This window comes from Salarias fasciatus, chromosome 13 (assembly GCF_902148845.1).
Source record: "Salarias fasciatus chromosome 13, fSalaFa1.1, whole genome shotgun sequence".
Taxonomy (NCBI): Eukaryota; Metazoa; Chordata; class Actinopteri; order Blenniiformes; family Blenniidae; genus Salarias; species Salarias fasciatus.
Genome location: NC_043757.1, coordinates 16308092 through 16322784, shown reverse-complemented (window position 1 = coordinate 16322784; position 14693 = coordinate 16308092). Strand labels below are relative to the sequence as shown.

The 14693-nt window shown below is 42.8% G+C and overlaps 1 protein-coding gene across 2 annotated transcripts; it reads right to left on the bottom strand.

Annotated features, from left to right (window-relative positions):
• Positions 1 to 234: 234 nt before the first annotated feature.
• On the bottom strand, positions 235 to 14246 carry arhgap22a (Rho GTPase activating protein 22a). Of its 2 annotated transcripts, none has more exons than XM_030106593.1 (10): positions 13144 to 14246; positions 6837 to 7033; positions 6082 to 6169; positions 4794 to 4922; positions 4468 to 4678; positions 4249 to 4381; positions 4093 to 4166; positions 3655 to 3776; positions 2560 to 3556; positions 235 to 2474 (listed from the first exon to the last, which is right to left on the bottom strand). In XM_030106593.1, exons 1-10 carry the CDS (start codon positions 13193 to 13195, stop codon positions 2255 to 2257), a joined length of 2223 nt encoding a protein of 740 aa, XP_029962453.1. In that variant the 5' UTR covers positions 13196 to 14246; the 3' UTR covers positions 235 to 2254. The 2 variants fall into 2 exon arrangements, with proteins under 2 accessions (XP_029962453.1, XP_029962454.1); XM_030106594.1 differs by lacking the exon at positions 13144 to 14246 and adding an exon at positions 10778 to 11094.
• Between the last annotated feature and the right edge of the window lie 447 nt (positions 14247 to 14693).

Sequence of the window (14693 nt, the reverse complement as noted above, 5' to 3'; positions counted from 1 at the left end):
TTTCGGCCAATGGAACTGATCATGTTAGTTTTTAGAACCGCGCTTTTAATGTACAGTTGTTTTTTATTTCCCCATTCTCCCCGCCCTGCTGTAAATGATGGTGGTTTGAAATGTATCATTATTACTGTATTTTTGCTGCAAAGAATCAAAGTATGTTTTGATGTGAAACTGTGGTGTATGTTATGAAAGAAAGGGACTTGGGTGGACTTTACACTTTGCTGTTTTTTAGCTGTTGCTAAAAAGACAAAAAAATCACGATGTTAACACTGTAATATTATGTTGAGTATATTTTTCGAATTACACGTACGACATTTCTTTTTTTTATAGTTTTTGGCACATTTGAATGAATCTGCTCCTACTTTTCCCAACAGTGAACCATAGCACACTTTCCTGTAGAGTCACTTTGCGAAACTGAGGATTTTGTTTGAACTTTTTTGTAGAAAGCAGCTCTTGGTGTATCCAAGTCAACATTTTCTTTTTTCTATTCTCTGCTGATTGTGTGCACGGTGATAAGAAAACTGAGGGTTTGATGCTTTCACACAATTTCTTTCTTTTTTTTTTTTTTTTTTTTTTTTTTTTTTTTTAACTATCGTGAACTAAAAATTGACTGTATTCTCACATATTTACTTAGATGTAATTTGTCAGTGTTGGACTGTTGGACGAGCAAATACAGGGTGAATGTAATTCAATAGAAATGCGGAATAGTAAAGAGCTAATGCTCATTTTAGTGCTGTGACAAGTGAATATAGGCCGCCCGTCTGACTGGAATGAGTGCTGTATTTCGGGGCCAGTCGCCAGAGACGAGCTCTGTATTGGTCACTTTATCATTTTTGGCAGGTTTTTGTCAGACATTAACTACTGTCTGACGTTTAAGATATTTATTTTAAGTGTCCTTACTCAGTTCAGTGATTTTTATTTTTTTTTCCTTCAGTCCTCTCTGTGGCTGGTGTATGCCACCGCTCCGTGGTGCGTCTTTCTGAGTTCTACCTCACACATGCACACACTCAGACACACAGTTGTGAAGATACAGTATGTATATCTTGGTACACATCACTTGAAAGAAATGCGAAAGAAGACCTTTGTTTTTTTCTCTTGTACTGTTATTTATTTATTTATTTCGAGCTAGGAGGCATTGTAGGCATTGTATCTATTGTATGTAATGTACATTTCATTCAGAACTACTATTTATATGCATTATGTTTCTTTTTTTTTTTTTCTTCTGCGCAGTATATTTCATGGATTAGTATAGTCGATGATCAAACTGTACATTTTACTGTAGATGTTTGAATGTTTTCTGGGAGTCAGAAAACAGGTCTTCGCCATCTGCCATGGTAACCGTTGGATGTATAAGATGGCTCTTATTCCCAAACTTTCTCTTAACCTATACTCATGGTCGGAGTCTCCAGGCAGTTACCCCTGGCATCAACTCCCAGAATGCACTTTGGGGGAGTGTGATGCATGTCCCGGCCATGTCTCGACTGACTGTTGTGGTTTACCTTTTATGTGGTTTTCCCTCTCCTCCATCGACTCCAAAATACGGCCAATAGAATAGACTACGCATGAGTTTTCTCTGAGTAAATTTTGCATTAGTGCAGGTACTTTTGGAAATAAAAAGAGAAGAAAAGCATTCGGCGTGATTTGAGGTGATGCTTCAGTGTCCTGATGGGTTGGCCAAATGTCGTCTGCTGAGATTCAACCTGTCGGGGTGTTTTGGGAAAGCCAGTTGTGTGAGTTTAGCGTTTGAATCTGAAGTTGCCTCACTAACAGACCAATTATATACATCAGAAACTGAAACTGTCTACTGTCAACTCCAGCAAATAAAAGAGTTGAATTTTAATGTCTCATTTTGTTCTTTCTTTAACTGACAAGCTTGTGTTACGTTTGTAGTTTTAAGTGTTGGGATAATTTTGCTTGAACGTCACATGTAAGAGGAAACACCTTGTACAATCAATAAGGCTTTTTCTGGTGTCAAACTGAGGAATTTAGTCCATATAATGTTTCACCACATAGCCTATAGGGATTTTTTTTTCCTTTTAGTGGAATGAGAAAATGAGAAGTACTTGGTCCAGAGGAGTTCTCATTTGGCACCGGTGCTGGTCGCTGTAGGCACAAGACGGCCGTATTAAAGAGGGCAGGATGGCGACTAGTACTGCACGAGAGGTATTTGGTCTTCAAAGCTTTGGGGCTGGTTGGTCTTCCCAGGATGTGAGCTGCTCCTCCACTGCTAGACCAGGTGAAGGCAGGTTGGTTAACGCTAGTTGGTCCGTGGTGCACCTGTAGTCAGATCTCCAAGGGTCTTAAAGAATTCCTCCATCTCTCGCTGGAGGAGAACGTTTCGATTTTCCGCGTCTTGATGAGCCCGCTCCGAGTTCCTGAGTCGGATCTCCAGCATGTTGAATTTCTTTTTTTCCTGGTCCAGCTCCTCCTCAAGGCGGGCTACCTGGGACTTATATTTGGAACAGGACTCCTCCAACCTCAAAGGAGAAAAAAAAAAACAGCTCTTAATGACATTTGATCTTGATTTGATTCAGATTTTGAAAAGAAGTTGCTCCTACTTACTTGCGAATGCTCGTTTCATAACTTGTCCTCTGTTTCTTAAGTTCCTGCTTGAGTTTGATCAACATGCTTTGGAAATCATTTGTTTCTTCAAGCTCGTCCTCATTCCCACTTCCGCTCTGATCCAAAGTATTTGAGCTGTCCCCCACGTCTGCGGGTAACTCCCGACCCTGTTCTGGTTTCTCTGCCTTGTCGCTTCGCTCTGGCTCCGACAGCGAGATCTCAAAGGAGGTCCAGATGGAGGAAGCATCGGCAGGCAAGCTCAGGCTCGACGGCGCAACGTTGTCATAGGCGGACAGTCTGGGGGATTTGTGGAGGGCAGCGTGAGATAGGGGCGCTCGGGAGGAATCGTCGTCAGAGTCTCTCTGCGAGTCCTTAAGCGAAAGAGTGGTTTCTTTCAGCGAGAGCGTGGAGTCTTTCAGAGATAAAGTCGAGTCTTTCAGTCTTTCACCAGATGAGGTTGTGCGCCTGTGAGCTCGGAGGGACGACAGGCCATTCATCAGCCAGTTACTCCCGGCAGCTGCTGACACATCCCCCGCCGAGCCCCCAATTTTTCCCCTCGGCCCCCCAGGGGCCGTGTTGCCCTTGAAGGAGCTCTTCCAGGAAGGTAGGGCCTTGGACTGTTTGCTGGGGCTAACGGCTACATCACTTCCACCTTTGCACTCTGTTCTGCCGTCTGCTTTCCTGTCCACCTTCTCCTCTGTCTTACTTTTGCCCTTTCCGTCGGCCTGATCATCCTCGCCGTTCTCCGACATACGGCCCGGCGCGTTCAGCTGGCCGTCGGTAGAGGGGCTTGAAGACTGGGGTTGATCTTGAGGAGTTTTAGCGCTCGCATCTGTGAGCTGGGGGTCACTGTGGTCTTGCGGCAGCCATTCCACTTTGCACCGCTGGACCTCTGGATGCTGTGCAATCTTAGTGTCTGTGTCTGGATCTTCTCGTTGGTAAAGCAGGGAGTGTTCACTGATCAGCACAGTCATCAGGTGCTGCACTTGAGAACTTCCTGTTCAGAGAAACAAACACACGGTGCGTGAGATATCTCGGTGACATAAAAGCATGCTTGTTGGTTGCAAGCTGAAATACGCTGACATGATTTCCAACCTTCCATCATGGTAACTGGATCCTCCACTCGGGGCCGAAGGATATTTGGTCCAAACACAGTCGCCAGGTTCTGAACGCTCATCTTATTCTCATTGGAGTGAGACTGAACTTCATCCAGGAACCTGAGCAGAAGGGGTCAAAAACCTAAATCTGTTAACGTATCAGTGATGGTTATTTAAACCTGTGAAATTAAAACAACTGGAAACGAGGACTTAGTCATCATTGAAGCTGGTGTGTGGGTTAGGCCTCGTTTTTAATACATGAAGAGGGCAAAGAAAACCTGTAGAGGCAGTGACGTGAGGACGTGGGTGTAATCTGTGTGTTTCTTTCTGGTTTGACAGGCTGACAAGTCATCAACTGTGAGGCGGTGAATAGAACAGCGGCGACAATAAACTCCATCACAGACACATCAGGGACAACAGGAAACTGTGTGCCTACTTGCAGATGTACTTGAGGAGGTTGTAGTTGACCTGAGGAAGGGACGTCACGTTTTTGCCAAGTTCAACAACAGCCTGAAACAAACAACCAAACAAAAGATCACGTTTAGCACAGGCGTTTGAAACATATTCACTTTTCAGGATGAGATTCGAGTACCATTTCTTTATCCTTGGTGAGAAGCTGAGCACAAGAAAGAAACTGAGTGTATTTGGAGAAAGGGATTATGGGCTCTGGCAACTCCCTTATGTACAGCTTTAGCAGTGATGCCACTGTGTGGACGTCTGTGGAACTGTAAGAGAAAGGAGGAGTGTTATAAGACACACCTCGAGTCAGATTATGGCCTGGCAGATAAACCGTCGCCTCCTGCGGCCTTACCTGTCAAACACTGGCTTCTCGCCGCGGTCAAAAGCATCCTGCAGTTCTCGAACGTGATTGGTCTGTCCAGGAGCTCTGAAAAGGCCTTCCTCTTTCAGTCCATGTTCGCGTATAAAGCACACGCACTGTTCAACCAGCACAGGGACCAGTCGCTGAGGGCCACACTGAGCCTCATACAGCATCGTCTCCTCTAGATGCTGACCAAAGATACCTGAAATCACACAATTCAGAAAAGGAATGGCAGCTAGAAGCATCACATAATTCTCATGTGGACCCGGGAGGATATAATCCTCTGTGTGTGTGTAGAATATATCAGAGTATCACACCTCCACCCAGTGGAGCCCATATGGCTCTGCGTATGGCTCTGACCCAGTCTTCCATGTCGCTCTGAGAACTGGCCATCAGCAGAAATGATTCGTGGCTCACTCCAGTCCGATCCTTTTCCCCAGCTCCTCCTGGAAACAAACCATTAATTCCTAAATCAGTATGGCAAAATGACCCCGCAACAACTGGTTTTTGAAGACGTGAAATCAGAGACTCAATCGCAAAATGTCATTTCAGAATTATTGTATCATCTGTAAACAAGTTTGCTCTGCAGACCAGAAATAGCTGCATCCGTATTTTCAATAATCTCATCAGTGAGAGCATCCCTTTAAAGTACAAAGACACAGCCGCACGGCTCAGCCTTCCCTTTGACTGTGTGCTCACAGCTTGATACCACCGCTTTGACATTTGGCTTTGACATTTCATTCATTTCAGCTCAGCTTCGACTGAACTATCACAAACGATCTTCCTTCATGTAACTTTGAAATTTTTTGTTTTTCAAGATGTGAAAGCAACATTAAAACTGTTGTAAAGGGACACAAATACAGAATTGAGAGTCTTTCTTTCATTTATGAATCAAAGACAAAAGTCTCTGAATGTGATTTTGGTACAAACTGCATGTAGTTTGTAGGAGTAGATTACATTTACTACTGAGCCCTGCGCTGTGGTGCATAGTGTGTTCGCAGTGAGAGAAACGACCCAGAAAGAGTACGACTCCCAGGAGACACCAGCAACTGCACCATTCCTCTCAGGCTCTCTCTGTCCAGGATTCTTTTTTTTTTTCCTCTGTGTCTTTCCCTTCTGTTATTCCACGACCTGAGTGAAACTTGACATCATCTCATACATACATACATCTCACAAAGTGCATTACAATTCTAAATATCTGATGTAATAATAAAAAAAAAAAAAAATCATTCTTGAAGCACATAAGTGTGATTTTTATTTCTAAATCAGTTTTCAGAAAACTACATGCTGGGAACAACTCAGGAGAATGGGCATCTTGAATTCTTACATGAGGATCAAAGCTGATTTCCATGCAGCTGAAGAATAAGAAAAACTGTAACACCAAGATGTTAACAATCTTGAGGACATAAATGGGAAACATTTACAGAAGGTTGATCTTTCTCTCGTGCCCTATGTAACTCAAATACAGCTGTTGTGAAAGAATTCTAAGTAACAACGACTAAACTCACAGCTTTTCCCTGTTTGCCACTCAGAAGTAAAAAGATTGCTCAGCATCAGCTTATTTGCTCGGTCACACACAACACGGTTGTCACCGTGCCAGCTCACCTGGAACTATTTCAAAAAGGTGGCGGCCGGGCTCGTCCTGATTGGCAGGGACCTCATTGACCTGACTACCCTGGAGAGGAATACAACCCTGCGGGAGAAAGACAAGGAGGGTGTGAAACGGACAGGACGGCAGACAGGCAGCGGTTTCTGCCGGACGTGTAGTGCATGTTAAACATTTTAGAGTTCTGAGTACGCCGGACTCCGGGCAGCTCTCCAGCCGAGGAAGGTAATGATGATGGAGGGGGGGATGACTCAGGGAAACATCTCTTCATCTACTTATCCCCACGGTGCTTCCTGATGCACTTGCATTTCTGATCTTTCCAGCATAGAGAGGGTCAAAGGTCAACTACTAAGTGCTTACTGCAGAACCACAGGGCAGCTAGTTACCACATTATCAGTGTGTGTGTCAGGGCAATAACAACACACACTGTCGCTAATGGAGAATGTGGAAAAGCCCTAATGGAAGATAATTCTTGAATGACAGAGAAATGCATATCTGTGTAATTGTAACTGACACTAAAAACATAATGTAGAGCATGTGGCCTCAGAATCTTGCAGAATGACTCCAGTATTTATGTTATTAGCTGATTTAAGAAAGAGAAAACTCGGTTATCAAGGGTGGAATACGTGTAATTACTTGACTGGCCCTTGGTGAAAGTCTCTCAGATTCATGAAAGAAGAAAATTGATTGGCCACATTGTTACCCTACAACCGATGACCTCCTGTAACCTGTATGAACATTATTTTTCAGACACCTGTGCCTTGCTTTCATCCTGGTCCTTGTAGAAATAGAGAGCTTCGCTCTTCAGGACGAACCAACGCAGCTGCCAGTTTTTCATGATGCTCCGCTGCCTCTTCAGCCAGCCGGCCTTCAGCGCTTTCTCCTGATCCAGCGGGGAGCAGGGCCTGGACAGCCGCGACAGCTCTCCAAGCACCATGCTCTTGGACCGGGCTGCATGGACACAGACATGACGATTAGGTGAAGGAAACTGAGCTTTGTGGGTAAATAATGAGGATAAGAGGCAACAGAAAACACAGTAAGTTAAAGATGTGTGAGGTTGGGACTTTTCCCATCTCATTTAGCTGATACTATAAGATAAGATACACAATCATTATTCACAGAAGTCCCACTTGGGTACAGATACGTCTGCAGGTTTGACCATGCATGCAGATTTCCTCTCAGGCAACGCCTCCATTTTGCAGCAAAGATACTCTGAAAATGAAATCCAACTAATGCAGCATATTTTATGATGTCTTTAGATATCATCAAGGGTATATAGTATTTCTCATGTCATTGTCGTGCAATAAGGAGTTCTGCGTTTAATCATGTTATGCTCTGACTGGTACACGCTGATTACAGTTATGGATTATATATTAGCATCTGTATGCCAAACGTATAGAGCAAAAACAGCCTCAGTCGAGCGATCCCCGGGGAGCCGGAGAGAGAGAGAGAGAGAGAGATAAACAGAAGGCAGAGGTGGAGGAGAAAAGAGAGAAATCAATGGCGTTTTTCTTCCTGTTAATTGTGTCTCACTTTCTGCTGAGGACAGCAGGGAAGGTATCTATAGAGACCAGAACTGAAATCTCTCCTTCCATTTTTCTCTCTATGGTTCAGTCTCTCCTTTGCTCTTTTTTTTTTTTTTAACTTATTAGCTCGTCGTCCAGACTCCTCATTTTATTCCTGTCTTTTCTGGGTGCCTTCCCTTTGTGGAGTCATGGTTGCTGGCAGTGAGGAAGGCAAAGGGACCACGTGCAGGAAGCATTAACAGACCAGAGCGCTGACAGCGAAAAGCAGCCTCACAAGGGTCTATAAATACAGCAGACACGGCTACATATTTTATACCTCTCACAATATCTAACAATGGGATAATTTATTGTTGGTGAAGACCGATCAGCGCAAAAGGATCAAATTGTTAAATTCAAGGGGAAAAAAAGGGTGAAATTATTGTGTTCTTGTAAATCTCACAAAGAGCTTCGCCTTTACTGGGTATCCAACACTGTTAAAGAGAACGATGTGGACGAGGGGACAAACAAGTTATTAATGCTGACAGTATAAAAGGAAGAAGCCATGTTCGTCTTTTTTACAAGAACAAAATACAATTATTTACCAACAAAAGCAAATAAATATAATTACTGACCCATAAACAAGTTTATTTCGAAATAATAGTCTTAATATAAATGCAAATATTAATAGCCCCTTATTTTTAGTCAGTCTGTGGTGGAGCTCAACATCTGGGAATATTCTGGATCTACCCCCAATATATACATTTCATCATGAGTTTATATGTATTAAGTACTAAAAAGGGAATATAGGGATTCGATTTTAATCTGAAAAGATACATCAAGTAGAAACTCAGCATTCAAAAATGGAGCTGAAAAAGCTTAATATCAAAATCAAAGATGTTTTACTGTTTTTTGTGGGATGTTTATGCATTTTGTTCATTTTTTTTTTCGCTTCAAGATATTGTTTGATGAAACTAAATTTGATGATTTTGTGTACCGGTAATCTTGGGCTACGCATATTAATTATTGAACCGTTGATATTTTGTGAAAACAAGAAAATTAAACCAGACAGAAATGAATAATTGCTGCAAATTCATGTGAACCTGATTGAATGTGTTCACAATGTCTTTTCAACTGCTTTTTACAAACTGTATTTTAACCTGATCATTGTGACCTTGGGTATCCTATAAGCTGCTCATAATAATTATTACAAAAAAAAAAAAAAAAAAAAATCATTTCAGCGGTAAGAAAAACCCTGAACTACTCAGTCAAAGTGAATCAGCTTAAAGCCACATCTGAGCCAATGTCCTTCACTGCATTTCTACTGCTGAGGAGTCAAAAGTTAAAGTGTTCATTGTATTAGATCATAATATATTTACATGAATTTTTAATGGTACATTACTGCAGCCCTAAGCAATTTACTGTTTGGCTGGGGTCAAAAAAGAATTGAACTAATTTATTTACTGTTGAGTGGCTTAATCAATCACAATGAATCATTTCAAAATGTATATATACTCATACTGAGTTCATTTGTTTTTGATTTAGATCATCAATACATTGAATAATCTCAAATGAATGTTAGACCTAATGATATATAAATGTGGAGATGCAGAGCATCAAATAAAATAAAACTATAATTGTTAAAGACTTGTTCAATACATTCAGGTAATATGGTTTACATGTTCAGTGGTACCAAAATGATACATATAATATTTGTTTCAATAACATATAAACAGTTTCTTCTTATACATTTACAGTATAAAGCCTCAGTGCTGTACTACAATTTATGTTTCTTGTTTAAGTTTACTTTGAGGAAATCTTGAATATATAATAGAAGTGATAAAATACGAAAAGTCCTTATGGTAAAATAGCATCAGTAATACATTACAAAAATATTATCACGCCCCAAAAAAATATATCATTCATTGAAAGCATGAACCTTCTTCAGTCAGTCATGGTGTAGCAGATCAGAGAGGCGTCTCAGTCTCAACAGCGTCGAGTCTTTCTTCAGTAATGTCCTCCATTAGAACTCTATATGATAACTCCTCAAACTGCTCAGGATTCAGGTCTGACGTTTCAGCTCTCGAAGGCACGTCAAGCTCAGCGATGCTGTTTGAATTTGCCCTGAATGATACTGCATAAAAGGGTCAGAGGAGAGCCGAGCTAGGAATCTAATCAGAGGAGAATACCATTACAGCAAATGAGAGATGGCAAGCACACAAGATGTGGCGAGCAAACCGAAGTGGCCGCTGCGCTCTCCAGTAACTGCACTCATGAAGGAGAAAGAAGACACATTTCTACTTCCCATCATGCTTTATGATCCTTGCCCATGATAAGTTAACAAAACATATTCATGGAGCAAGTATAAGGCGAAGCTTTGCTCTGCTGAAGCCATTTTCACCCACAGCAGTGAGGCGGCACCTGTCACAACTCCAGGATATTGTGTTATCTAGGAACCACCTGCTGTTAAGATCAGTGTCAGGAACTATCCGCTGATTTACAGCTTCCATATTCATCTTCACTCAGTCATGTGGGAAGCATGGCGCCCTGACTCCAGTAGTCACAAATGGATTTTGCCCCGCATTAGAAGAACTATGTTTGACAGTCAGCTGTCGAGATTTACAAGAGAGGAGGGTCACAGATTTATCCCATTCAGAGTCTGTCACCTGCTAAAAACCACAACCAAATAGCTGGGGGTGAACCTTGAACAAACAGAGCAGGAGTCATGTGCTCAGGTGTGAACATGTCAGGCGGATGCAGACCATTGTTGGAGGGAGGATGATCTTTCCAGCAGCCATGTTTATTCCAGCACACAGGTTATCCATCAGAATAAAATCTTAGAGGGATGAAGATGGTGTAATTACTTGAGGGAGACATGATGGATTACATCATCCTGTAGTAGAGCCTGTTAACTCTTAGTGAGCTCTGGACACAGTTCAACCTCAAGACTGGTCACTGGGATGCAGAGAGACACGGGGATGCAGATTTAGCATTGAGATGTTTAATCTTTTCGGTGCCATGATCAATGAGAGCTTAGCATACTGAAGACAGCAGGACAGATGATGGAGCTCTGCAGAGCAAGACAGGGAAAAATACAAAAAGAAAAAAAAAAAAGCAAGACAGCAATTGAGAGAAAGAGAAAATAGGAAGCAGAGAGGAGGGATGGAGGAAGGGGAGGAGGGAGTGAGCTTACCCCGGCGTGCCTGTTTTATCTTGGGGCTCAGCATGGTAACCGTTGCTGTGCTGCTCCCTCTCACAGAGACATGACTGCATCCCTCTGTTCACACACTATCCCTCTCACACACACACATGCACGCACGCACACACATGCACACACCTCTCGCTGCCGCCTCGCCCTGTTACTCCTCATCTTCTCCGCGCATCCCCCTCTGTTGCTTACACATGGACTCCATCTGATTCACTCACACACACACACACACACATGCACACTCTTCCATGCACTTATCCTCACACTCTCCTCTTCTGGCCGGCTTCCCTTTCGTCTGACTCCCCCTCTCCGTCCCACTGCCCAGCACACTGTTGTTCTCACATACCTAGAGCCCTGCCCACTCTCTCTCTCTCTCTCTCTCTCTCTCTCTCTCTCTGCCTTCCACTGCACAGTCTCAGTATCAATTTCTCACATCTATAAATATGTCTGACTGTGTGTCCTCTGTCTTGTCACCCATGTCTTTATACCGACTCCCTCATCTCTCCACAGCATTTGCAAACCGCCGGCTGCTCACGGAGATTTGATTGTGGTCACACCTACACCTGAAGTTCAGCCTCAGATCAATGCAGCTGATCTGACTTGATTGCCACTGCAAAACGTTACAAGCGGATCAAGCTGATATGAGACTGCGTTGCCAGTCTGTGTCTATTCTGCAGCACCCACTACTTTCAACTTCCTTTTTGTCTTTTATATTTAGCATGAACGGAATTAAACGTTAATCATGCAGTGAACAGAAATTAAAAATGGAAAATTACCAAAATGCCAATAAACTCTGAGTGTGTTTTAGCAGTAATACCAAACGAGAGGGAGCCTGCAGAGCGGTATAGTGGCTCTCTAACATGACCCTGCTTACAAAACAGGGAAAGCCATCTAAGGATATCAAAGCACTTACAATTTGCAATTTCCACTGCGTAAAGTGCCATTAAGAAGGGGAAAGCCTCGAGTGCCTAAAAGAAGTCTGCAGGAAGGTTTAGCTGATGCACAGGTGGTGAAGCATCACTCCACTGTGCAGGGATAATGCACAAACAGGGTGTGAATGAGGAGACATCTGAAGGAAACGCTGCCACATCACCACAAAGGACTGAAGCAGGCAAAGCAATATCTTAGTTTCTTTTTTTTTTTAAAGAGCGGTTTTGACTAGTGTGATACACGTGAAGGGAATATCAACACATAATCTCCGGTAGAAGGTTGAAAGAATTAAGCACCAGGATGCAGTGTGATTCAGGGTGTATTGTTCCATCCAGGGAAGCTGTAAACTTTAGCACAAACAGCTGTTCGAATGGATTCCACTAAACGTTCTGCAGATAGATGTCATGCAGTTAATCAATACACTGAAACAATAAAATAAGGTTCCAAAACATACATAGGAACTATTGACCAAAACAAACTAGTCTTTGCCGAAGCCCTCAGACTCTCCTGTCCTCACTGTTTGAATGTCTGTGTGCAGATGTGATGTAAATGAGAGACGGGCTGAAAATAGCGGTAACACATGATGTGATCTGCAGGGAGGGTAAAAGATCCTAAATGTTACACAGAAAGACTCCTCGGTTATTAAAGAAACATTCCTCCTGTAGGTCTGAAAATTATGAACATGCAACCATTACTGCTTTTTTTCCTGCATCGATACATTATAAGATAATGCTCTGACAGATGGAAAAAGGGACTGTTTTGAATGTAAGTGTGCTGCAGGGATTGTTCTTCCTCTTTTCACTGACAGTAAAAAAAAAAAAGAAAAAAATATGTGATGAACCCTTGGAGTGTCTGAATTTTCTTGCAAATGAATGACAATGTACAGAGTGTACAGTACTCACAATAGGTAAGAAAAAAAAAACTTAACAAGACCAAACGTTTAGTTGAGGGGTAAAAGCCTTAATCACTCTGAAATCTCCCCTGTCAAGGTAAAAAAGTCAAGCGCTGGTTCTGAAGATGACACAGGTCAATATCTAAGATGCAGAAAAAGAAAAAAATTGCAGGGCTAAAGAATAAAGACAGCTCAAAGGAGAGCAGCAATGCTCCTCAGCTCACACATGGACCAACCTGAGCACTGCCTCAGTGAAGTCTTTATTGCAGTGAAACGAGGAAGCAAGATTACACATGGAACAGTGTCATTGTTATAATTTCATCAGGGGAATACACACCATCACACAAACCACACAGAGTGTATAACAGTAGTATAACACTGTGAGTTATAAATTGTTAAAAACAAAACAAAAAAAATCCTAACAGTGGAGCTTATAGTTATATGAAAGCTCGGTCAAACAACCAGAAACACAACAATCACTTTGCCTTATAGAACTTTCTGCATTAATGAACAGATGTTTAAGCTTTACCTGGCAAGCTCTTTGATTTCTCACTGAATAGACGAGTCCAGGACGGCTCCATAGCAGCGAATCCATCAGTAAAGTGTATCCTTCTCCTTCGGGGCCATTTCTACAGGCATGTCTCACACAGACACACACATTCCAGGTTCAACAATGACAATGCTGAAATCTCAAGCCTTCCACTTGCCAGATCGTCCTCCTGAAGCATAAATAACAGCCGTTCGCATACCAGCAGAGAATGGAGCACTATAGTATCCATCAGTGGCAACAACGACGTATCTGAGAACAGCTGACGTTAACAAACCCCGATAAAAGGAAGCAACTGAACGTGGTCATGGGATTACTTGCCTTGTCATCTCGGACGGGCAGACCGAACAGCTCCCAGCCTGGAAGCAGCAACACGAGAAGACATCACACAGCGTGAAGCAGCTGCTCTGACGGCCGAAGCCTCACAAAGACATGAAACGGCGAGCGGACGCTCTCCCACAGTTCACTTCTTCACCATTTCCAGCCCGTCTCTCACTCAGGGAAGTGAGCCGTCTTGATAGAGAAGTGAAAACTGCTGACTTTTTGTGAAATATGTCGAACGTCTCTTCTTCAGGTGTGTGTTTCTATATGATAGATTCACTGCACGGCAGTTGGTGCTTTGAATATGTAAATAAAGAGGTGAGATCAGATCAAGCACTGGGCGAGAAGGCCTCAGAGAGAGAATACAAAGAAAGGTTGTTTTTAAACACATACAATTTTAAACATATTTCACAGAAGGAAAATATGGCACATAAATGGAGAAATCACAGACAAAATACATCAGCACACATGAAATACAACAGGACGTCGACAAGAGGCAGCTGGTAAACAGTAACACTGATTCAGTGGTAGAGAAATACAGGAAGAGCACTCCGTTTCACAGGCGAACAAGCGCTCAACTTAATCACTCCATGTGCGCAGCGGGCAGTACAGTAGGCGGTAAATCATACGACACGACGGAGCCACTCGCACAGTCCAGACTAGGCCTGCACAATACATCGTTTGAACATCGCCATCGCAATGTGCACATGTGCAATAGTCACATCGCAGGATGTGCAATATTTTTTTATTATTATTAGTATTATTAACTTTTGTTTTGCTTCGTAAAAGCAGCAAGGTGCTCCATGCTCTGCACAGCTGCACTCTCTTCCTCCCTCCTGCTCGGCACTCACCGCCCCCCTCCCTCCTCCACAGCAGAGAGGAGAGGGGAGGGGCCGCTCTCAGGTACACTCTGAACACAGGCGACATGCAGGAGGAAGCGACGAAGGATTTAGTCCTCAAAAGAAGGTCAACATCCAAAATTTGGATGTATTTCGACTGTAAAAAAAGATGATACAGAACAAAAAAACGTTCTCTGCCGACAGTGCCTCGTCGTGGTTGCCTCAACATGAGGTAATACGTCAAACCTGTTGGACCATTTGAAACGCCATCACAAGCTCCTGTATTTCCAGGACAATTACAGAAGCCTTTGCCGGCATAACACCGTATGATAGGAACTCCAAACAGCATTGACAAATCATGGATGCAATAAC

Bases quoted from the DNA above. Each gene is read 5' to 3' on its own strand.
- arhgap22a (XM_030106593.1), bottom strand. From the start codon at position 13,195: ATGGAGCCGTCCTGGACTCGTCTATTCAGTGAGAAATCAAAGAGCTTG. The intron at 4,679-4,793 runs GTGTGATACTCT...GTGTGATTTCAG, and splicing joins ATGGGCTCCACTGGGTGGAG to GTATCTTTGGTCAGCATCTA. The intron at 4,167-4,248 runs GTACTCGAATCT...TGTTTGTTTCAG, and splicing joins TCACCAAGGATAAAGAAATG to GCTGTTGTTGAACTTGGCAA.